At 45.1% G+C, this 25623-nt stretch overlaps 1 protein-coding gene across 2 annotated transcripts in view; it reads right to left on the bottom strand.

Moving 5' to 3' along the window:
* VWC2 (von Willebrand factor C domain containing 2) overlaps positions 1-25623 on the bottom strand; it is a 400584-nt gene that overhangs the window by 357839 nt on the left and 17122 nt on the right. Inside the window, exons 2-3 of one of the 2 annotated variants that reach the window (XM_083188188.1) lie at positions 6695-6763; positions 3947-4711 (exon numbers count right to left, since the gene is read on the bottom strand). In XM_083188188.1, the coding sequence (XP_083044314.1) occupies positions 3947-4639 (693 nt within the window). In that variant the 5' untranslated portion in view covers positions 4640-4711; positions 6695-6763. The remainder of the gene's footprint in view (positions 1-3946; positions 4712-6694; positions 6764-25623) is intronic. The other variant, XM_083188187.1, reaches the window with a different exon arrangement.

Raw genomic sequence — 25623 nt, 5'->3', positions numbered from 1 at the left:
GTTGCACCCCCTGCACCCTCTGTAGTTACACCACTGGTTAGAAAGCATTACAACATTGTTAATCAAGGTTTCTAATACATAACACAATATATACACAATATTCACAATATGGTACTCTTTACCTAGCACGGCGCCCACGATGTCCATCGCGGTCATCGGGGGTAAAAAATCGCGGGCATCGCGGCCATCGCATGCACTAAAAAAACGGGTGCGACGCGATGCCCGCGATTTCCCATAGGGATCAATGTTAAAAGTGTGATTGGACGCGATTTTAGTGTTCAATGCCTCAATGGCCGCGATTTTTCCATAGGAAACAATGTTAAATGGGCCACAGAGCCCTAATAGTCCCCCTGAAGTCTGAAATGGCCCCCACAATTGTTAACGCCACCCCACGATCAACGTGAACCCGAAACGTGGCGAGCGCAGCGAGCCCGCGAGGGGCGGCGGTACGCGTCCTCCGACCTTTTCATACCCCCACTATCCACGTCGGCGTGGAGTTGAGAATAGAATAGTGTGACGAGCGCAGCGAGCCACCGAGGCCGAAGCGTGGCGAGCGCAGCGTTTACCTGTGAAGGTATCCGCGTCCCCTCGCGGGGCTCGCTGCGCTCGCCACTCTTCGGGCTCGGTGGCTCGCTGCGCTCGCCACACTATTCTATTCTCAACTCCACGCCGACGTGGATAGTGGGGGTATGAAAAGGTCGGAGGACGCGTACCGCCGCCGCTCGCCACGCTTCGGGTTCACGTTGATCGTGGGGTGGCGTTAACAATTGTGGGGGCCATTTCAGACTTCAGGGGGACTATTTGGGCTCTGTGGCCCATTTAACATTGTTTCCTATGGAAAAATCGCGGGCATTGAGGCATTGAACAGTAAAATCGCGTCCAATCACACTTTTAACATTGTTCCCTATGGGAAATCGCAGGCATCGCGTCGCACCCGTTTTTTAGTGCATGCGATGGCCGCGATGCCCGCGATGGGCGCCGTGCTAGGTAAAGAGTACCCACAATATTATTATAACAAACAGGATTCATTTTTTTTTCCTGAAAACCTTAATGCAAAAAAAAATAGTTTCAACAAAAAAATGGTTTAAAGCAAAAAAAGTGTTTATTTAAAAACAAAAAACAACTTTGTATTCCCTGAATGTATGAGGAGAGATCACAGTAAATATCTACATATCTTCAGCAGTTGCTGCATTTCCGACAGCAGCTGCAAGCCCCATAGTTTCTATGACAACAGAGTTTTAAACATTGTTTATTATAGGCGAGATTATCCCATTAAGGTTTTAAATTATTTTATACAAGCCACTTCCGGTCTGGACTTTTTTAGAAGACAAAAGAAAAGGTTGTAGCTAATTAAGAGATTGATCCCAAAGTGTAACTTTTTTAATTCTGACAATATGCAAACTGTGATGCAGATGCATGTTTGACAAAAGGCCTTGGAAAGCTATTTTATTTGTGTGTGGTCAAACCAGTGTTATTATGTTATATTTGTTGCTGTGTGCATGTTTCTAATCAATTGTTTTCATTATTGTTTTGTTATTTTTTACACATGAGATCGGTTTTATTTATTTATGTACTAAAAGAAGAGATTTGGACGATTTCATGAATAGGTCGACATGCAATTTTCAGATTTTCGGGGTGTCAATTTTTATCGTGTAGCACATGGACTCCCATGGACATCCATTTATTGTCCGCGTGATCACACTGATTTTACCCAGTCTACGTGGATAATAAAGTATAAAAAAAATTGGTACTCTTTACCTAGAAGGGCGCCCGTCGCGGGCATCGCGGGTACATTTATGTATGGCCGCGACGCGACCGACGCGATGCCCGCGATTTCCCATTGAAACCAATGTTAAACATGGAAATCGTGTCGGTCGCGTCGCGGCCGGCCATAAATGTACCCGCGATGCCCGCGACGCGATGCTCCCGATTTCCCATAGGAATCAATGTTAAAAGGCGCGATGGACCCGATTTTACTGTTAAATGGCTCAATCCACCTGATTTGGCCATAGGAATCAATGTTAAATGGGCCACAGAGCCCATTAACCCTTAAATGTCCCCCCAAATTTTTAACGCCACCCCACGATCCACGCCAACCCGAAGCGTGGCGAGCGCAGCGAGCCCGCGAGGGGCGGCGGTACGCGTCCTCCGACCTTTTCATGCCCTACTATCCACTAGGGCGTGGTGTGAGAATATAATAGTGTGGCGAGCGCAGCGAGCCACCGAGCCCGAAGCGTGGCGAGCGCAGCGAGCCCCGCGAGGGGACGCGGATACCTTCACAGTTATGCGCGTCCCCTCGCGGGCTTCACAGGTGTCCGTGGCGAGGCGGACACCTGTGAAGCCCGCGAGGGGACGCGTCTACCTGTGAAGGTATCCGCGTCCCCTCACGGGGCTCGCTGCGCTCGCCCCGCTTCGGGCTCGGTGGCTCGCTGCGCTCGCCACACTATTATATTCTCACACCACGCCCTAGTGGATAGTAGGGCATGAAAAGGTCGGAGGACGCGTACCGCCGCCCCTCGCGGGCTCGCTGCGCTCGCCACGCTTCGGGTTGGCGTGGATCGTGGGGTGGCGTTAAAAATTTGGGGGGACATTTAAGGGTTAATTTGGCCTATTTGGCCCCAAATCGGGTCCATTGAGGCATTTAACAGTAAAATCGCGGTCAATCTGCCGTTTTAACATTGTTCCCTATGGGAAAATCGCGGTGATCGCGGTCATCGCGGGCATCGCGGCCATCCCGATTTACCCGCGATGACCGCGATGACCGCGATTTTTACCCACGACGACCGCGATTTCAATCGCTGGCGCCCTTCTAGGTAAAGAGTACCAAAACATTTTTTTTTTTAATTGCGAAAAACTCATATAGACTATATGTTGTGTCGACCATTATCACGTCAACCTTTTGACCATGAAAACCTTTAGATTATTTGGACCTAAAGCATGTTGACCTATAGTGGTTGACCTCAGACTATTTATCTAATTACTGTAGACCTAAAAGCTGGGATGTTCTAACACCCGCAGCTCAGCTCCGCCGCCCATCGCCTACATAATTATCGCATATGCTCTAACATATGCGATAATTATGGCAAAGGACAGCTATTGCGTTAAGAGCTGTCCTTTGCGATGAGTCAGCGGGTCCCGGCGGCTCCCCTCTCCCTCCCTTACCCGGCGCTGGTGCTGCTGCGGGGGCTGGCTCTACTCCTCCCTGTACCCGGAAGAGGATCACAGTGCAGGGAGGAATAGGTCACAGGTCCGAGCAGCACAGTTCTGTGCTGCCCGGACACAGGTGAGGGGGTGTCGGTGCGGGGCGATGGTGGGTCATGGTAGAAGCCCATAGGCTTCTATGGGGCATCGCCAGCTTTTGCTGGCGATGCCCCCTGTCACGGTAACCCGACGTTGGATGTTTAGAGCATCCCAAAATGCGGTAAAAACCCAGATAACGTGGTCATTACCTTATTTTAAGTTTAGAGAATCTCCCCATAGTCTGGATACCCTAGAGAAGTTTTTGAAGTTAGAACATTTTTTCAACAAAACAATGCAAATATGATGTGATATACTACTGGTGGAGTTTGCTATAGCTGCAGCTTTTTACTTAACCACAAATTATTCCTGCCTTGCCCCTTAATGTGTAACATTGTTTAACCTGCTTTAAGAAGTAAAAAAGCCAACAGTGACACAACTTTAATCATGTGTCATCCGCAATAAGTATAATCACAGCATTATAATATTAATTACATGTCAGTGTTGGCTTCCTGTCATTCTTTTTATCAGAACACTCTAAGACCTTGAAAACAACCAAATTCAACTGATCTTTTTAACATACAACATAACATTACTCATTAATTATTACCATGTGTGCACTTGTTTTATCTAGGCACATATCTTTAGTACAATGTTTTGTTTTCTTAAATCTTTAAATCAATCATTAATAAATAAAAATCTGACTCACCATGAATTCTTCCAAAGACTGGTATGTTTTTCCTCGGAATTCACAGTAATTTTTTCTTTCTTTACACAGTGGGCAGCACTGGCTGTTATCGACTTGAATACAGCGTGGGTGCAGCCTAGGGCACTCTGGTTGAATGCAAAGGGGACCTTCTTCTGTGCAGCGGCAAGGGCACGCAGAAGGACCAGGTGAAAACTTTTCTCCAATAGCATAAACAAATCCACTCTCATCCACACAACCCTTCCCCCGGTAATCTGGATATGCATATTCCTCTGAAGCTTCTGGAGTGGAAACAGGATCTGGAATAGATATTTCCTCTAGCGGCTGATCTTGTATAACATCTGATTGTGTTACAGTCCCTGATTTACTGCTCAGTGTTTGATTTATCAGAATCTGTCTCTGTCTAGTCAAAAAATCTTTGCTTAAAATAGTTTTGTTAGCTTTAAATTTCCAGTCTTTAATTGTTTCATCCTTCTCTGTTTTGCTTTTATTTACTTTACCCAATGTTGTTTGGTTCTGGCTGTCATGAGCTGCATGCTCCCTCTTTTCTTGACTGTCTTTCAAGTGCTCTTGATGTTGTGTCTGCGTGAGATTTTGTACACGTATAGTTGGGTTGCACAGCGCAACCATCAGGCAGCATGTTACAAGAAGAGAGCTGGAGAGAGCTCCAATTGCCATTACAGTGGAGCTGGGCATTTCCTACTGCATCACCAGGTCTGGGATCCTTCATTCAATTTTGAACATACAGTAGGTTCCAATTTGAAGTCCCTGTGTGAAGAAAAACAATGATAGTTTATGTTTTTTTAGTAGTTCTGTATCAACTAGAACAAATGATAAAATACTGTATCTTTAGTATAACCACAATACTGCCCTTTACAACCTCCTAACAATGTCCTTCTATATGTCAACTTTTCCATTTTGTTTGAAAAATAAGGCAGATTGTTATCTCAAAATTCCTGCCCTACAAGATTATACTGTATATATTATGTTGACTACTAAATACTTCCTTATAAATGGTCAGGTGGAGTGAACTGGAATTTTTTTATTAAAGAAAATGTTCAAATTCACACTAGTTTAAGTCCTCCAATTCATGTATACTTGCTGTCTTCCTGGCTGCTGTATTCAGAAGAGAACTTCCTTGCTGACTACAGTAATTGTAGACCCAATTTAGGGTAACAGTGGTGTGGGGTGTGGTGCCCCTGGACTGGTTGGGCTGGGTGGCTTTAGTGCGGCATGCCCTTACATTCTATTAACACTTTTCCCTCACTAACACTCTCTCTCTCTTATTTTACTTTTACATTTATTTTATCTTTACATTTCATTTATCTCTCTCTTTATGTATAGCTTCGGCTTCTTATTACTAATTATTAACACTTAGTATCTCACTGGCATGCCGCACTGGGCCTCCTAGCTTATGTTTTTGGGGTGCCACACCCTGCACCTAGATATAGCGCTAGGGACCCCCAATATACAGAGAAGCCTTGACGCAACTTGGGGGCATATCATACACCTGCGCAGGTATATGTAACCAATATCTCTGAATTCTATTATCATGTAGTGTTCAAGATTGGTTGCTAAAACTATTTAGTGGGAACCAATGTCTTGTTACTTACTAAGTATTAACCCCTCCCTTGCATGCACCTGAAAAGTTTTACTGAACTAATTTGAGCATCTACCACTATCTGTATGTTCAGAAGAGAGTAGCCAGGAGATCTCTGTTGGGGGTGGGCAGGCGTGAGGATGTGGAGCATCATCCAATTTTCTGGAGCCTCCTGGTGAATTTGTGAGAGTATGTAAGTATGTGTATATAGCTTAAAGTTAGTATTGTGCAGACCAATCACTACCCTGCATGGACCCCTACTCATGCCACCTAACTAGAAGAATATTTCTCATCTGTATTTATTAGGAATTGAGGGCCCATTTATCAATTATCGCATTTACAATGCGATCTGGGTGGAATATTACTCCCAGGATTGCATTGTAAAATGCGATATTAGCGCTGGGATGTATCATCCCACAGGTCTCCGAAAGGAGCCAGTCCCTGCGATGCGCTCAGCCAGAAGTCAGGAAGTCTGCGCATGCACGGTTAGCGCTGACCCCCCAGGCAGCAGTGCGATCCCATAGACATAGTCCACAATGGGCTATCACCATCTCAGAATGACGATAGCCCAGGGATACGAAGCCGGGCTGCCCGATGTTGATACATTGGGCAGCTTTGCATCCCCCATAGAAACCTATGGGGGAGGCAGCCAGCACCCATGCAGGGGGATCGCAGCATGGGTCAGAGATTCCTGCTGCGGTCCCCCTTTGGTACATTCTGGGGATACTTAATATTTGCGACTAACCCCGAAAACGTGTGTTTTCTGGGATTTTGCTGCAAATAGTGGGGCAGATGTATTAAGCCTTAACAAGAGATAAATGGTGATAAGGAGAGATAAACGTCCAGCCAATCAGCGCCTTACTGACTTTTTTCAAACACAGGCTGTAACATCACAGTTAGCAGGTGATTGGCTGGGCGTTTATCTCTCCTTATCAACCTTGGATTTATCTCTTGTTAAAGCTTAATACAATGTCTGATAAATGTGGCCCTAAATCCTAGAATTTCATGAAAGTATGCCCTTTATTGATCTTTCTCTACTGGATTGGTTGCAGGAAATCTTAACGTACAGTATCATATATAGAGCTGAAATGCTACACAGTATGTAATTCTATTCAGTATTATATGAGTCTAATTTAATGAGTTGTATATACCTGTACAGTACATCAAACACCTTATCCTATTATTAGAGAAACACAGTAGAGTACAGTAGGATCCAGGATCTAATTGAAAAAAAAAAAAACTTAATTTGTGAACATGTTAATGAACAGGTTTTAGAACGCACCAAAAATATAGATATGTTTAGCAATAATGAGTGAGAAGCATCTGGTTAAGAAAAATAATGTAAAATAGTAATTCTTATCTTCAGTAATAGGATCAGCACATTTCAATTTAGCATGTAGTACTGGGAATGGTAAGGATTCATAATTATTATAATCAGCCCACTAAGACATTATTAGTAAGATGGGGAAACATGAAAACAGCAATGACGAGGGCTGTTTGCATTAAGCAATGGTAGCACAGCATGAGAGAAGTATATCTTGTCCAGGTCTGACCCAAGATTTGGAACATAGCACCTAATTCAGCATGGATCACTAAGTAGAGAAGCAGTTGCCTGCGATCAAAATGTTACATCAGTGCTCCCCCCTGCAAAATTAGGAATGCATTGCAAATAGCCATGTATTCACAGATCCATTCGCAAAACACAGAACCTTTGAACAGTTTTTTCCATCTGCCCCAGTCCAGGGCTTCCAAGAAACTGCTCAAGAACCAGCCTGGAAGTGATAACATCAGAAGCCCACCAGAAAAACACCTGCATTTTCACAGACAAATCTAGGATGCACCATGTTTCTGCCCCTAAATGATGGCTCCCTATTAATCAAACAGCTCTGTGACTTCTATATGTATGGATATTTATTCTCTTATTGCCACCATGCATGCACAATGTGAATGCTGCGCAGGCACATTCATTCGATAATCAAACTAACTACAAATTCTCTGAGTAGCGATCCTTGCAGAATTATTCCCATAGTTGCAAACGGAGTCTGATGTCAAATGTTTACATGTCCAATATTAGTGTTTGTCCTCTCACAAAATCCCTCAATATGGGCCAGAGAGTGTCCACAGAAATATAACAGGCTTTTAATGACATGCTACCCACTACTAAATATGAACATCACAATATAACAAAAGAGGAAGGTAAACAATTTACCAGGGTGCACTGGGACTCCTTTTATTAAAAGTTTATCACTTTATTGGTATAAATTAAGATATCTCATTATTTGATTTTTAAAAGGGTAAAACGTAAAATAAAGTATAGTGAAAGAAGATGTATCAAGGCATGACAAAGCCTTATGGGTGAAACAGCTGCAGGCTAATATAACTGTTGTTGAATTGTCAATTATGTGATACAAAGTTTACCATGTAGCATACTATTGAAGGGTAACTGTTACTGCAGTCTGAAGTTGAGCTGGTTGTGTGTGATATTGCCCCTTTGGAGGAGCTGCGCAGGAGGGGTGAGCATGCTGCGCACCAGGTCCCCTGACCACTTTGTGCTTCATGTAGGTACCTTGCGAGGGTGTACCTGGACTCCCTCTCAGATCAAGAAATGGTGGGGAAGTTTTAACAAAAACAAATTTGAAGAAAACCTTTGCGCTTGTCGCAGCCTATGAAGTTGTACAGTGGTATGAAAACACCAATCATACAAAGACAATATACAAAGAAGAGATACTGACAATTTCCGGGCGCTGACAGAGTTCACTATTTCCTTAAACTCTTGGTTTTACCCAAAAAAAGAAAGGAAAGAAAAATACACAATGGTGCAGAACAGTATAAAACACTGGGGTGGTTTAACTGATTCTATCCAGGGTAGATGAAAGCTGGACTCGTACCCGTTAAGATGGTCTACTTTTTCAGGGTAGACAGATCGCACATTCTTAAGGGGCGGTGACGTCACCGGTGGAATTCCAGTGCTTTTATCCAGATGGTATATGAAAACAAAAGATACACAAAATAGTGCAGCACAGTTTTTAACACCAGATACACTTTTATCCAGGATAATATTGACTAGACTCGTACCCTTTAAGGTGGTCTACTTTCTCAGGGTAGACATATCAGGCATCCTTATTGGGCGGCAATAACACCGTAGAAGCTCAAAACGCATCCAATCAATATGTAGAAGAGAGAAAACTGGTATAGTATAATACCGTTTTTTATTGCACATGAAACATAACATTCAAAGTATAGCACAGCAGACTCTCACCGAGTGTGTTGGTCCACAACACAAGTGCAGACAACAGAGCAGATATTACAAAGTCCAGGCGTCCCCGAAAGCTCACTCGATGCAGGTCTGAAGTGGTCCACTCGAAATTCCTCCTCACCAACGTGTTTCAAGACCAATAGGTCTCTTTTTCAAGGCATGAGGAGGTAAAGCAAATATCCCTATATTTATACCCCTGATAGGGGTGGTCCTAATTCCAGACATGGGTTCACCTAACCGGCTAAACACAACATAACATATAGGAAATCCAGTCCGCGTTTTTAAGAGCCCCAAAAAATAGACAGCTGTTCTCTATTTACTCCGTTTACCGGCTCCCGCCGGAAACGGAAGTGACGCGTCTTCCTTCCCCGCGGTCCGTCTTTTCAGACGTCTGTAGTTGTTTCTCTTTGTAGTTCCGCATGATTTCTTTGTTCCCGCCGGAACCGGAAGTGACGTTTTTGCGTGTCACGGACCCGGACTTCTGGTTTTTGCGTTCCAAAGGCACAGCTTGTTTGCGTTTCAGGCGGCAAACCTTTTGCTCATTGGTTGGGGAATCATTGTCAGTTCTGGATGGCTCCATTCATTTTATACATAGGATAGGGAATAGATATAAACGGTGTTAAAACATTTTCTTTTTAAAAAAAACATTTTTTTATGAACAATACTTTATTTGATTAAACATTAATACCCAATATCTAAAATATTTTATTAAAAATAATGGGTTTAAAAAAAAAGAGAGATTAAAAGAGACAATTTAAAAAAAGAGACAATTTAAAAAAAAAAAAGGACAAATTTAAAAAGTCCATATAAAAATCACATAAAAGCAGGGGTACACTCTCACATAAACCATTTGAGTTCAAAATCTTTGTTCAACCCTCCCGGGGCCAGAGTTTGGTGATGGAAAATCATGGACATCTCGCTTTTTGCAAGATTAGTCGCCAAATCACCTCCCCTGCTATTAGTAGTAATTTTCTTTAAAATATAAAAATTCTTTATACATCCTGTATTGCATTGATGGTGTGCCTTAAAGTGCATAGGTAGTGCATGAGTTTCTAGCCCTTTACGGATGTTGCGTAAATGTTCGCTCATCCTAACTTTAGAAGGGCGGCTTGTCCTGCCTATATAAAACAGGTTGCACTCACACTCGATGGCATAAACTACATTCTGAGAATGGCATGTGACAAAATCCTTGATAGTATGTTTCTTTTTATTGATAACAACCTCAGTTGCTTTAGCCCCAAAGTTGTTTTTAACCGCTTTGCACCCTAGACAGGTACCACACCTGTAAAAACCTGTTGATGTCACCACAGATTTTTTGGGAGATACAGGGCACAAGCTTTTAACCAACTTTGACTTGAGGTTTGGGGCTCTTCTGAAGATGCATACAGGTCTGGGTGGAATTTCCCGGCCTATTATTGGGTCTTTTCTCAGTAGCCCCCAGTGTCTCCCAATAATATTTTTAATGTCGTGATGCTGGGAAGAATAATTTGTCACAAATGACCATTTGAATTTTTCAGTATCCCTGTTTTCTTTTTCTTTCGGGATAAGTAAACTGTCCCTTTGTACCTCCTGAATTTGAACAAGAGATCGGTCTACTTTATCGGCATTATACCCACTTTTAATAAAACGGGTTTTCATTTCGTCTGCCTGTTCTTGGAAGGTTGAATGGTCCGTACAGTTCCTTTTCAGCCTTTTAAATTGTCCCAGGGGGATGGAATCGAGCCACCTATCTTGGTGGCAACTGTCCCTACTGATGTACGCCTGTGAATCTGTTAGCTTTGTGTAATTTTTTGTTTTCAGCCTTTTGTCTTCGACGTAGATTACCACATCCAGGAAATTAACCTGGTCCTGGCTGATGTTAAAGGATAATTTAATTCCTCTATCATTATCATTTAGATATGCACAGAAGGAGTTAAGTTCCTCTCTGTTTCCCCTCCAGATGAAGAGGATGTCATCTATGTACCTACGCCAGGACACCAGGCTTGCCCCATATGGGTGGTGGGACCAGATGACATCGGTCTCCCACACACCCATAAACAAGTTGGCATAGCTTGGGGCAAACCTGGTGCCCATGGCGGTTCCCCTCTTCTGTACATAGAACTCCTCCTTGAAAACAAAGTAGTTGTTATACAGAATAAGTTCAATTCCTTCTATTAGGAAATTTTGGAGCTTCTGAGTGACATCCGAATTGGAGAGAACCCTCCTTACTGCCTCTACACCTTGTGTATGGCTGATGATGGTGTATAAGGATGTCACGTCAGCTGTCACCAAAAATGAATTTTCATCCCACTCTACTGTTTTTATGAAGTTTAATACGTCCGTAGTATCTTTCAGATGAGACGGATTTTTCACCACAAAAGGCTGTAGGTGGACATCAATAAAGTGGGACAGATTAGAAGTAGCCGAATCCACCCCGGAGATAATTGGTCTTCCGGGGGGATGGACAGGATCTTTGTGTACCTTTGGTAGTACATAAATTGTTGGTATGATGGGACAATTAATATTTAAGAATTTCATTTCGTTTTCACTTATGATACCCATCTTATTATACTTTTCTGTAATATTTTTAATGAGGGAGGAAATTTTAGATGTAGGGTCTCCTCTCATTTTCCTGTAGGTTTCTTGATCAGAAAGCTGATTATATATTTCTTCCTCATAATCTTTTTTATTCAAGAGGACAATTCCGCCACCTTTGTCCGTCGGTTTAATAATTAAATTCTTGTCTTCTGACAAGACTTTAAGACTCTGACGTTCTTTATGGGACAGATTTTGCTGGATTTTTTTAAATCTCAATTTCTGGACATCATCCACCCACCTGTCCCAGATTGATTTTAAATAGGCTGGAGTCCCAGCATTCAAGACTGCACACCTCAGCTTGGCACTATGAGGGTAAGTCCTACTATACATATATGCTGAGTGTTAGTCTGTGGGACTGTGTTTGGGGCGCAGGGCTCTTTGGGCTGCTGTTGCTGGGCTGCTCCATAGCATCATATCGTATATTTTCAATCACCCCTTTAGTTTGTTTAATATATATGTAGCACCCTTCACATTTATTATTACTTCTTACCCTGGTAACTCCTATCACATATAATTTCCCCTATCCCTTTTACTATCACTTTAATTTCACACTAATGTGATGCCATGGGGTGGTTCTGCTGGGATGGCCTGGGGGGCCCTGTGCCCTGGACCTGTCCCAGAGTAGTGTTAGGGACTTGTCCTATTGAGGTAACCTGGATGCGGTGGACAAGCCCATACTAATGGCCATTACTATGCTAATAACCTCAAATGCAATATAGCAAGATATTAAAAGGTCTAGCATATATATTTAGTGTGCACCTGCAAACTCCTCCTCCTGCTTGCTGCACTACAAGTCTCAGCAGGTAGCACCTCATATGTCCAGGGTGTGCAGTTTAGGGCCCCTCCCCCTATGTACTATATATTGTGTATTCATACACACTGGAAGGAACTAGAGACGCCTTCCTCCTTAACTAGCACCCCACCCACCTGTCCCAGATTGATTTTAAATAGGCTGGAGTCCCAGCATTCAAGACTGCACACCTCAGCTTGGCACTATGAGGGTAAGTCCTACTATACATATATGCTGAGTGTTAGTCTGTGGGACTGTGTTTGGGGCGCTGGGCTCTTTGGGCTGCTGTTGCTGGGCTGCTCCATGGCATCATATCGTATATTTTCAATCACCCCTTTAGTTTGTTTAATATATATGTAGCACCCTTCACATTTATTATTACTTCTTACCCTGGTAAGTCCTATCACATATAATTTCCCCTATCCCTTTTACTATCACTTTAATTTCACACTAATGTGATGCCATGGGGTGGTTCTGCTGGGCTGGCCTGGGGGGCCCTGTGCCCTGGACCTGTCCCAGAGTAGTGTTAGGGACTTGTCCTATTGAGGTAACCTGGATGCGGTGGACAAGCCCATACTAATGGCCATTACTATGCTAATAACCTCAAATGCAATATAGCAAGATATTAAAAGGTCTAGCATATATATTTAGTGTGCACCTGCAAACTCCTCCTCCTGCTTGCTGCACTACAAGTCTCAGCAGGTAGCACCTCATATGTCCAGGGTGTGCAGTTTAGGGCCCCTCCCCCTATGTACTATATATTGTGTATTCATACACACTGGAAGGAACTAGAGACGCCTTCCTCCTTAACTAGCACCCCACCCACCTGTCCCAGATTGATTTTAAATAGGCTGGAGTCCCAGCATTCAAGACTGCACACCTCAGCTTGGCACTATGAGGGTAAGTCCTACTATACATATATGCTGAGTGTTAGTCTGTGGGACTGTGTTTGGGGCGCTGGGCTCTTTGGGTTGCTGTTGCTGGGCTGCTCCATGGCATCATATCGTATATTTTCAATCACCCCTTTAGTTTGTTTAATATATATGTAGCACCCTTCACATTTATTATTACTTCTTACCCTGGTAAGTCCTATCACATATAATTTCCCCTATCCCTTTTACTATCACTTTAATTTCACACTAATGTGATGCCATGGGGTGGTTCTGCTGGGCTGGCCTGGGGGGCCCTGTGCCCTGGACCTGTCCCAAAGTAGTGTTAGGGACTTGTCCTATTGAGGTAACCTGGATGCAGTGGACAAGCCCATACTAATGGCCATTACTATGCTAATAACCTCAAATGCAATATAGCAAGATATTAAAAGGTCTAGCAAATATATTTAGTGTGCACCTGCAAACTCCTCCTCCTGCTTGCTGCACTACAAGTCTCAGCAGGTAGCACCTCATATGTCCAGGGTGTGCAGTTTAGGGCCCCTCCCCCTATGTACTATATATTGTGTATTCATACACACTGGAAGGAACTAGAGATGCCTTCCTCCTTAACTAGCACCCCACCCACCTGTCCCAGATTGATTTTAAATAGGCTGGAGTCCCAGCATTCAAGACTGCACACCTCAGCTTGGCACTATGAGGGTAAGTCCTACTATACATATATGCTGAGTGTTAGTCTGTGGGACTGTGTTTGGGGCGCTGGGCTCTTTGGGCTGCTGTTGCTGGGCTGCTCCATGGCATCATATCGTATATTTTCAATCACCCCTTTAGTTTGTTTAATATATATGTAGCACCCTTCACATTTATTATTACTTCTTACCCTGGTAAGTCCTATCACATATAATTTCCCCTATCCCTTTTACTATCACTTTAATTTCACACTAATGTGATGCCATGGGGTGGTTCTGCTGGGCTGGCCTGGGGGGCCCTGTGCCCTGGACCTGTCCCAGAGTAGTGTTAGGGACTTGTCCTATTGAGGTAACCTGGATGCAGTGGACAAGCCCATACTAATGGCCATTACTATGCTAATAACCTCAAATGCAATATAGCAAGATATTAAAAGGTCTAGCAAATATATTTAGTGTGCACCTGCAAACTCCTCCTCCTGCTTGCTGCACTACAAGTCTCAGCAGGTAGCACCTCATATGTCCAGGGTGTGCAGTTTAGGGCCCCTCCCCCTATGTACTATATATTGTGTATTCATACACACTGGAAGGAACTAGAGACGCCTTCCTCCTTAACTAGCACCCCACCCACCTGTCCCAGATTGATTTTAAATAGGCTGGAGTCCCAGCATTCAAGACTGCACACCTCAGCTTGGCACTATGAGGGTAAGTCCTACTATACATATATGCTGAGTGTTAGTCTGTGGGACTGTGTTTGGGGCGCTGGGCTCTTTGGGCTGCTGTTGCTGGGCTGCTCCATGGCATCATATCGTATATTTTCAATCACCCCTTTAGTTTGTTTAATATATATGTAGCACCCTTCACATTTATTATTACTTCTTACCCTGGTAAGTCCTATCACATATAATTTCCCCTATCCCTTTTACTATCACTTTCATTTCACACTAATGTGATGCCATGGGGTGGTTCTGCTGGGATGGCCTGGGGGGCCCTGTGCCCTGGACCTGTCCCTGAGTAGTGTTAGGGAATTGTCCTATTGAGGTAACCTGAATGCGGTGGACAAGCCCATACTGATGGCCATTACTATGCTAATAACCTCAAATGCAATATAGCAAGATATTAAAAGGTCTAGCATATATATTTAGTGTGCACCTGCAAACTCCTCCTCCTGCTTGCTGCACTACAAGTCTCAGCAGGTAGCACCTCATATGTCCAGGGTGTGCAGTTTAGGGCCCCTCCCCCTATGTATTATATATTGTGTATTCATACACACTGGAAGGAACTAGAGACGCCTTCCTCCTTAACTAGCACCCCACCCACCTGTCCCAGATTGATTTTAAATAGGCTGGAGTCCCAGCATTCAAGACTGCACACCTCAGCTTGGCACTATGAGGGTAAGTCCTACTATACATATATGCTGAGTGTTAGTCTGTGGGACTGTGTTTGGGGCGCTGGGCTCTTTGGGCTGCTGTTGCTGGGCTGCTCCATGGCATCATATCGTATATTTTCAATCACCCCTTTAGTTTGTTTAATATATATGTAGCACCCTTCACATTTATTATTACTTCTTACCCTGGTAAGTCCTATCACATATAATTTCCCCTATCCCTTTTACTATCACTTTAATTTCACACTAATGTAATGCCATGGGGTGGTTCTGCTGGGCTGGCCTGGGGGGCCCTGTGCCCTGGACCTGTCCCAGAGTAGTGTTAGGGACTTGTCCTATTGAGGTAACCTGGATGCAGTGGACAAGCCCATACTAATGGCCATTACTATGCTAATAACCTCAAATGCAATATAGCAAGATATTAAAAGGTCTAGCATATATATTTAGTGTGCACCTGCAAACTCCTCCTCCTGCTTGCTGCACTACAAGTCTCAGCAGGTAGCACCTCATATGTCCAGGGTGTGCAGTTTAGGGCCCCTCCCCCTATGTACTATATATTGTGTATTCATACACACTGGAAGGAACTAGAGACGCCATCCTCCTTAACTAGCACCCCACCCACCTGTCCCAGATTGATTTTAAATAGGCTGGAGTCCCAGCATTCAAGACTGCACACCTCAGCTTGGCACTATGAGGGTAAGTCCTACTATACATATATGCTGAGTGTTAGTCTGTGGGACTGTGTTTGGGGCGCTGGGCTCTTTGGGCTGCTGTTGCTGGGCTGCTCCATGGCATCATATCGTATATTTTCAATCACCCCTTTAGTTTGTTTAATATATATGTAGCACCCTTCACATTTATTATTACTTCTTACCCTGGTAAGTCCTATCACATATAATTTCCCCTATCCCTTTTACTATCACTTTAATTTCACACTAATGTGATGCCATGGGGTGGTTCTGCTGGGCTGGCCTGGGGGGCCCTGTGCCCTGGACCTGTCCCAGAGTAGTGTTAGGGACTTGTCCTATTGAGGTAACCTGGATGCGGTGGACAAGCCCATACTAATGGCCATTACTATGCTAATAACCTCAAATGCAATATAGCAAGATATTAAAAGGTCTAGCATATATATTTAGTGTGCACCTGCAAACTCCTCCTCCTGCTTGCTGCACTACAAGTCTCAGCAGGTAGCACCTCATATGTCCAGGGTGTGCAGTTTAGGGCCCCTCCCCCTATGTACTATATATTGTGTATTCATACACACTGGAAGGAACTAGAGACGCCTTCCTCCTTAACTAGCACCCCACCCACCTGTCCCAGATTGATTTTAAATAGGCTGGCGTCCCAACATTCAAGACTGCACACCTCAGCTTGGCACTATGAGGGTAAGTCCTACTATACATATATGCTGAGTGTTAGTCTGTGGGACTGTGTTTGGGGTGCTGGGCTCTTTGGGCTGCTGTTGCTGGGCTGCTCCATGGCATCATATCGTATATTTTCAATCACCCCTTTAGTTTGTTTAATATATATGTAGCACCCTTCACATTTATTATTACTTCTTACCCTGGTAAGTCCTATCACATATAATTTCCCCTATCCCTTTTACTATCACTTTAATTTCACACTAATGTGATGCCATGGGGTGGTTCTGCTGGGCTGGCCAGGGGGGCCCTGTGCCCTGGACCTGTCCCAGAGTAGTGTTAGGGACTTGTCCTATTAAGGTAACCTGGATGCGGTGGACAAGCCCATACTAATGGCCATTACTATGCTAATAACCTCAAATGCAATATAGCAAGATATTAAAAGGTCTAGCATATATATTTAGTGTGCACCTGCAAACTCCTCCTCCTGCTTGCTGCACTACAAGTCTCAGCAGGTAGCACCTCATATGTCCAGGGTGTGCAGTTTAGGGCCCCTCCCCCTATGTACTATATATTGTGTATTCATACACACTGGAAGGAACTAGAGACGCCTTCCTCCTTAACTAGCACCCCACCCACCTGTCCCAGATTGATTTTAAATAGGCTGGAGTCCCAGCATTCAAGACTGCACACCTCAGCTTGGCACTATGAGGGTAAGTCCTACTATACATATATGCTGAGTGTTAGTCTGTGGGACTGTGTTTGGGGCGCTGGGCTCTTTGGGCTGCTGTTGCTGGGCTGCTCCATGGCATCATATCGTATATTTTCAATCACCCCTTTAGTTTGTTTAATATATATGTAGCACCCTTCACATTTATTATTACTTCTTACCCTGGTAAGTCCTATCACATATAATTTCCCCTATCCCTTTTACTATCACTTTAATTTCACACTAATGTGATGCCATGGGGTGGTTCTGCTGGGCTGGCCTGGGGGGCCCTGTGCCCTGGACCTGTCCCAGAGTAGTGTTAGGGACTTGTCCTATTGAGGTAACCTGGACGCGGTGGACAAGCCCATACTAATGGCCATTACTATGCTAATAACCTCAAATGCAATATAGCAAGATATCAAAAGGTCTAGCATATATATTTAGTGTGCACCTGCAAACTCCTCCTCCTGCTTGCTGCACTACAAGTCTCAGCAGGTAGCACCTCATATGTCCAGGGTGTGCAGTTTAGGGCCCCTCCCCCCAGGCCAAACCAGCCAAGATATCCCCAAGATACTGTAGGTTGCCCTCTGTCCGTCCATCGGTGGTCCGGTGCTGAAGAAATCTAAAGGAGGACCCGTTGAAGGAAATTATTTTCACGGGGCTCCTCTGGCATAGATCTGGTCCTCTTAACTCTTGAAGTACAGTAGTCCAGCGTACTAGCCAAAGAAATAAACCGAACACCCGGACCACTATTGATGGTGTATCCATTCATATTTATAAATACAAATAAGAATGTGCCATCAATACGAATTGCCGTATTTTCAGGATAGTAAATTCCGAAAATACGAATGTGTAAAAAACAGGTGTACTTCTGGATACGAATTCACCTACTGTATTTTTTAAGAATTCCCTTTAGTAAATTGCCCCCACAGCAATCCTATACACAACACTTCTTAATCCAATTCTAGAGCAAATAAACTTTGCATACAGTATAGAAAAAAATATATTTAAAACAATCAATTTTTTTAGGCACATAACATTAAACATTAAAGGCATATACTGTATTCCAAAAAAGTCCAAAGACAAAATACAGTAAACCAAAGTAATTAGTACAATTTCCATATAGATAGGGTGACAACCCAAAGTTTACTCGACATATCGTCCTGTAAAATACTGGATTATGGCAGCACTTGCAAATAGATATTTAATGCTGGGGTGTACACTCAGGATCCCTTGCGATCGGTATCCTAATATTCAATGTGGGTACAATAAGAGGTCACTCTTTATACAGTATCACCAATTCGATTTTTATTCACCAACGCCGCCACATCAAAGTCAAGGTTTTGGCTCTCACTGGAGCAAGACATGCAGACAGCCTTTAGTGAAAAACTAGTGATAAAAAATAGTATGTACCAAGGGTCCAGGCAATACCATCCCAATAACAATAGCATTCAATCCATCATAATCCTATAAATAAAATTGCAGTGGACTTTAAAACCACTGTAATCATATGCAAATATTGATATTTACCAATCGCTAACATTAATTATTTCAAACCATTTTTATTCATTAATGGATAAGTTTATGCTCGCAGGCAGAGGCGTAACTAGAACTTTGTGGGCCCCATAGCAAAAATGTATAATGCCCTCCCCCCCCCCCCCCCCCCCCCCCCCCAACTCTGGTCTCTAACAGTGCACACCAGTATTGGGAACAGTAAAAATGGGCCCCTCCAAAAGATATTTTAAAAATAAAGAACGCACACATTCTAAAAAAGGGAAATGCCCATTACACATTATGTGACACACCGCAATGCCCATTACACATTATGGGACACACCGCAATGCCCATTACACATTATGGGACACACCGCAATGCCCATTACACATTATGGGACACACCGCAATGCCCATTACACATTATGCGACACACCACAATGCCCATTACACATTATGTGACACACCGCAATGCCCATTACACATTATGTGACACACCGCAATGCCCATTACACATTATGCGACACACCGCAATGCCCATTACACATTATGGGACACACCGCAAAGCCCATTACACATTATGCGACACACTGCAAAACCCATTACACATTATGTGACACACCACAATGCCATTACACGTTATGTGACACACCCTATAACCCCCTTCTGACTCATAAAGCAATTACAAACTTACCCTCCTTCTTTCTTCTTCTGTCCCATGCTGCGCCTCAGGCGTCACGGCTCCTCTCTGCTTCACAGGTGCGGGATTACGAGAGGCCTCTGGACTATCGCCTTACTGCTGGGCAGCACATGTTGGAGCAGGGGGGTCCATTTAATCATGGGACAATAGAGGGAGAGGGAGTGGGAGGGGCGACGGGCGTGCTGCTGCAGGGCCACCATCAGGAGGTGGACAAAATGGGACTGGTGTCTCAGGCCCAATGACAGGCTTGGCAGGAGATCATGGATCCATATACAAAGCTCCTGAGATGCAGGAGACTGCTGCTAGTGCTGCTCCTAGGACTCTGAGTCAAGCAGATTGGGGACTTGGCTGGAAGACAAACTTGTAGAGACAGAACTGCGGCATTTTGAATTTGCCGCTCTCCTGAAGCAAATCACAGCTCACAGCCAATCAGGAGTGACTGCGAGCAGTGATTAGTTCAGACAGCGGCAAATTCAACATGCAGTTGCGCTGTCTCTAAAAGTTTGTCTTTCAGACCATTACCCGATCTGCTTGACTAAAGGTTTCCTGCCCCTGTCCCTGGGGGGGCTAGAGATATTGTTGGCGGGGGCATGGGTATCAGCGGGGGCCGGAGGAGGAGCCGGAGGTATCGGCGGCAGCCAGCGGGGGGGGGGGCAGGGTATCGGCGGTGGCAGCCAGCGGGGGGGCAGGGTATCAGCGGCGGCCGGAGGAGCTGGAGGTATTGGCGGCAGCCAGCGGGGGGGCAGGGTATTAGCGGCGGCCGGAGGTATCGGCGGCCAGCGGGGGGGGCAGGGTATCGGTGATGGCAGCCGGCGGGGTTGGCAGGGTAATGGCGGCGGCAGGGGTATATCAGCGGCTGCTGGCGGGGGGGCTGTACCGCTCTGGACACAGCCAGCCACCACCGCGTCTGCGCATATCGTCACCTGCAGGAGTCTTCCCTCGCTGGCGCTGCCCACTGACATGCCAAAGGTCAGACAAGCCAAGGCTCCTCCCTCATAGCAGCCAGTGTCAGTGACAGCGTGGGTGCGTCCGCTTCCAACTTCCCCTCCGGCTCTTCCTACTCCATAATACTAACCATTACACCATCCGTGCTGCCCCAATATAATGATGGCAGCTGAGATAGCATTATTGGATAGGTGTGAGTGTGGGGAGCCCATGCAAATACCCACCCCCCTCCATCAAAGGGCAGACCTGATTTTTTTTCTCCTTTGTTCCTCACTCACATGGAGGGGCATACCCATGTTCTCAGGAGGGGAGGGATGGTTAGGGGCTTGAGTAGATCTAGAAGGATGTCAGGGACGTGGTGGGTTAAGAAGTTAATGTATACCCATGGTATCTGGTTGTTAGGTCGACACTATTAAGGTCGACATACACATTGGGTCAACCACTGAAGGTCGACACATGAAAACGATTGACATGTCTAAGGTCGACAAGGTCAAAAGGTTGACACAAGCATTAGGTCGACAGTCAAAAGGTCGACATGGTTTGTCAGGGGTTTTTTAACCAACATATGCCGACAGTCAGTATTTTCAGTCCTACCATACAGTGTGGCGTGGAGGGATCATATTAGTGTGCCAAGTGTAGCAAGGAACCGAGCCCGAAGCATGGCCATGCAAGGGACTACAGTGCACTTTTTTGGTGTCCATGTCGAGTGTGTCGACATTCAGTACTACAAAATTGGAAAACCTTGTTCACCTTTTGACTGTCGACCATCCCAATGTCAAACTAATGCTTGTATCGACCTTTTGACCCTGTCGACATTAGGCATGTCAACCTTTTTCATGTGTCAACCTAAGGCCAGTCGACCTTCAGTGGTCGACACAATGTATGTCTACCTTAATGGCACTGCAGTAACTGGAGCTGGCTGCCAGAAACCTCTAAAGCAAGGGTGAATGGTTAGAAAGCTTGCCTACTGCTACAGTCAGAGAGGTAGACTGCAAAGGGACGCAATTGTGGCTCCAGGGACAGCTGTTTTGGAGTCACAGTGCCTAGCTGTGTTGAGTGCAGCATGAGCTTGGGGCGACTATGGGGCCAAGGATGGGAGCTCTGGAAGAATGTGATTGTCCATGGCCCTCAGCAGATGTATTGGTCTTGTATTGGGTGTAGGGGCAAAGTGTGTGTATATAGTGACTGGATATGGTGGATGGTGCAGAATATGGAAGAGGATGGGGGAAATTTAATTGGATGAGATATTCAGAAAGTGAGAGATTTGGTAAGAAATCTCCAGTTTTTTTAAAAGGAGCAATCATTGACACCAGTGGCGGAACTCCCGGAGGCAATGGAGTCATCTGCCGCCGGGTGCCAGCCTTAAAGGGGGCACTGGCTACATTGCCTTCCGATGTTCCGATCATAAGGCCTGTGAAGTACTGTAAGGCAGCAGACGGCAGTGGCCGTCCGAGACCCCCCCTCCCCCCTGCCTCTCCTCCGGTAGTACTGTCCGGCAGCAGAAGTACTTTCTTATACACCGTGGCTGCCGCCCGGCGCCCCCCCCACCCCCTCTGCCTCTCCTCTGTGTCACCTTGCTGCCTTGCTGGCTCTGCAGAAGTTACATCACATCCGCACCCGGCCTGAGCAAGTGAGGAGGAACTGGAGAGAAGCCAACTGTAAGGAGGGCTGTGGACTCGGGCGGGAGACTCCGCTGCCAGCAGTGTGGGATGGTGAGACTTTCAATGGAGCTTCAAGCAGCAGTGCAAGAGGAGCCGGATGGGAGATGCTGTGGCTGCCTGAATGACCATCGGCGATCAGAGGTTCGATGTTTGCAGACACACACATGGTATTTATATATATATATATATATATATACTCTATACAGTATGTGTGTGTATGTGTATATATATATATATATATATATATATACATACATACATACATACATACATACACAGTATATATATATATATATATATATATATATATATATATATATATATATGTATATAGATATACACAGTATATATACATATTAGGGGCATAATAGAGGAGTGGACACTTGGCCACAGAAGATGCATTGCTGAATTAGGAGACACATAAGTGACCGGCTCCTGGGACACTTCTGTAACCACTGCAGCAGCGGCAGAAGTTACACAATCCATCTATAAGCGCTATTTAATTAACTTCTGTAGTGAGTGGTAGCGCACCTGCCGCTGCTGCAGTTGTAATGGAAGAGTTTAAGAAGCCGGTCACTTGTGTGTCTACTAATAAACATTACTAAATGAAAGCGCATGTATACCAATGTATGAAATTTATTGGTACTCTTTACCTAGAAGGGCGCCCATCGCGGGCATCGCATGCACTAAAAATCGCATGCGATGCGACCGACGCGATGCCCGCGATTTCCCATAGGGAACAATGTTAAATGTCCCAATTGACCCGATTTTCCTGTTCAATGCCTCAATTGACCCGATTTTTCCATAGGAAACAATGTTAAATGGCCCACAGAGGCCAAAATAGGCACCCTGAAGTGTGAAATGGCCCCCACAATTGTTAACGCCACCCCACGATCAACGTGAACCCGAAGCGTGGCGAGCGCAGCGAGCCCGCGAGGGGCGGCGGTACGCGTCCTACGACCTTTTCATACCCCCACTATCCACGTCGGCGTGGAGTTGAGAATAGAAAGTGTGGCGAGCGCAGCGAGCCACCGAGCCCGAAGCATGGCGAGCGGGCGCGGATACCTTCACAGGTATCCGCGTCCCCTCGCGGGCTTCACAGCTGTCCACGTCCCCACGCGGGGCTCGCTGCACTCGCCACGCTTCGGGCTCGCCACACTTTCTATTCTCAACTCCACGCCGACGTGGATAGTGGGGGTATGAAAAGGTCGTAGGACGCGTACCGCTGCGCTCGCCACGCTTCGGGTTCACGTTGATCGTGGGGTGGCGTTAACAATTGTGGGGGTCATTTCACACTTCAGGGTGCCTATTTGGCCTCTGTGGCCCATTTAACATTGTTTCCTATGGAAAATCGGGTCAATTGAGGCATTGAACAGGAAAATCGGGTCAATTGGGACATTTAACATTGTTCCCTATGGGAAATCGCGGGCATCGCGTTGGTCGCATCGCATGCGATTTTTTGGACGCATGCGATGCGACCGACGCAATTTTTTTTTACTAACGATGCCCACGATCAAAATCGTGGGCGCCCTTCTAGGTAAAGAGTACCAATTTATTAGTAGAACGCCGTGTCTGGGAAGGTTTTGTCAGCCGCCTGCACCTTCTGAGGAAACCGTCCGATATAATAAACGGAGAAACGCGTCAAGGAAAGAGCCCTGCACCCCCTTGGGCTATATAGAAACTTTATCTCCACCCTTGCTGCTATGCACAGAGCACTACAGGTCGATATCCCCAGCCGTGGTCATCAAACATCTTCCCGGCGGTAGGGGCAGTCCGGTCCGGCTCGTCAATCCAGCACCCGTCAGCCACCTGATGTGCGGTGCTGAGGGCTTCTATCTGCAGGCGGCTGATAAAACCTTCCCAGACACGGCGTTCTACTAACACCTGCCGTGCCGTTATTGAGGAGCGCACCCTACAGACATCTATTGGAGCCTTACAAATGTCCCACCGAGTACTGCCTAGGTTCGGTAAGCTCCGGGCCAGAGACCTTTTCAACATCATAAGTGCGTGGAACTACAAGAACATTAATGCCCGCAAACCAGTATCCTAACTTTAAGGAGCAACAAGTGGTGAGATATCTTGTTCTACAATAATCATAATACTGTCTGACTTTACAAAGGATTATTGACTTTTATCAGTCCCAGAATTTAAAATAGAGACTGTGGTGCACACCAGTCTCTGGACATTGACACTAAATTAAAGGACATTGCCCAAGGGTACGCTATATATTAGTTTTATCCAAGATTGCTTATAAACGTCATTTTAATATTGTTCCTTTAATAAATTTCATACATTGGTATACATGTGCTTTCATTTAGTAATGTTTATTCTGTAATATTGTTGTTTTTGTTGGGAGCTGCATATATATATACCAATTCGAAGCACCCCAGTGAATTGGGATATATATCCACTTAAGCAATTTATCTGTATATTTTTTTAAATCTGCGCCTGATTTTTTAGTTCTTTCTTGTTGTGCCTACTAATAAACTGCAGCTTCGCTTGTCCTGTCTCTGCCGGGTATCCACTTGTGCTGGATCCTCGCCAGGCATCTATGTGTGGTATACATTATGCCTAGCTCTTCTTCTTCTGCTGCTGTGGGATCTCAGCTGGGCAACCACATGGGGTGTCTTGGCATTTCTCCCTGCCAAGGCTGGATCCCCGCCACACACCACCACTTGAACCCATTAAAGTAAGTACTGTAGCCTATCATTTCCATGCTGTCATTGTCACCGTCCATGTCCCTGCTGTTACTCTCCCCCGCCCGTACCCCTGCCGTCACTCTCCCCATCCATGTCCCAGTTGTCACTCTCCAGGCTTACATCCCTGCTGTCACTCTTTCTGTCCATGTCCCTCCTTTCAATTTCCCTGTCCCTCTTCCTGTCCCTTGGTCAGTATCACACACACGCATGCTGTATGTAGTATCTGGGAGCCACCAGGGCTGTCTGCATTATCTGGGGGTCACCAATGCTCTGTGTGTGTGTGTGTGTGGGGGGGGGGGGTATGGGGGCACTACCACCTATGTCGCCTCCGGCCACCTGGAATGAACTTACGCCACTGATTTACACTGCAAAACCAGTTTGATTTTGCAGTGTAAATGATTGCTGCTTTAAAAATCTGGAGATTTCTTAACAAATCTCTCACTTTCTGAATCTCTCATCCTATTTAATTTCACCCCATGTTTGTACAGTGTATATAGGGACAGTATATGGTGGGGGGTGCAGTTTTCATGTGTGTCTGTGTCCATGTCCCTAATATAGCTCCATCGGGCACATTTTAGTGGACACTGGTGGCACCACAGACGTGAAGAGCAGCATCAGCATTTTATACAGTATATGGAGAGATACATTTTCTATATTATAGCTACAGCTTTACTTATTGCTATAATAAGGGAAAATTCTTGAAACATTGGGTGACATTTAATAGAATGCGATTTTGCTTTTTTTGCGATAATTAGTCAACAAAATGGCGTTATCGCATTTTTTCCTCAAATCGTACATTTAATAGGGTGCGCAGAGTCCCGTTTTTCGCTTTTTCCCCCCCGAAAAATCGCACTTTGTCAATGCGCAGGAAAAATTCACATTTTTATCGCATCCAGATGTTTTCGCACAAAAAAGTATACAAAACGCAT

The sequence above is a fragment of the Crinia signifera genome, chromosome 5, assembly GCF_055691185.1.
Source record: "Crinia signifera chromosome 5, ASM5569118v1, whole genome shotgun sequence".
Classification (NCBI taxonomy): Eukaryota; Metazoa; Chordata; class Amphibia; order Anura; family Myobatrachidae; genus Crinia; species Crinia signifera.
This window is presented reverse-complemented; position numbering and strand designations above follow the sequence as displayed.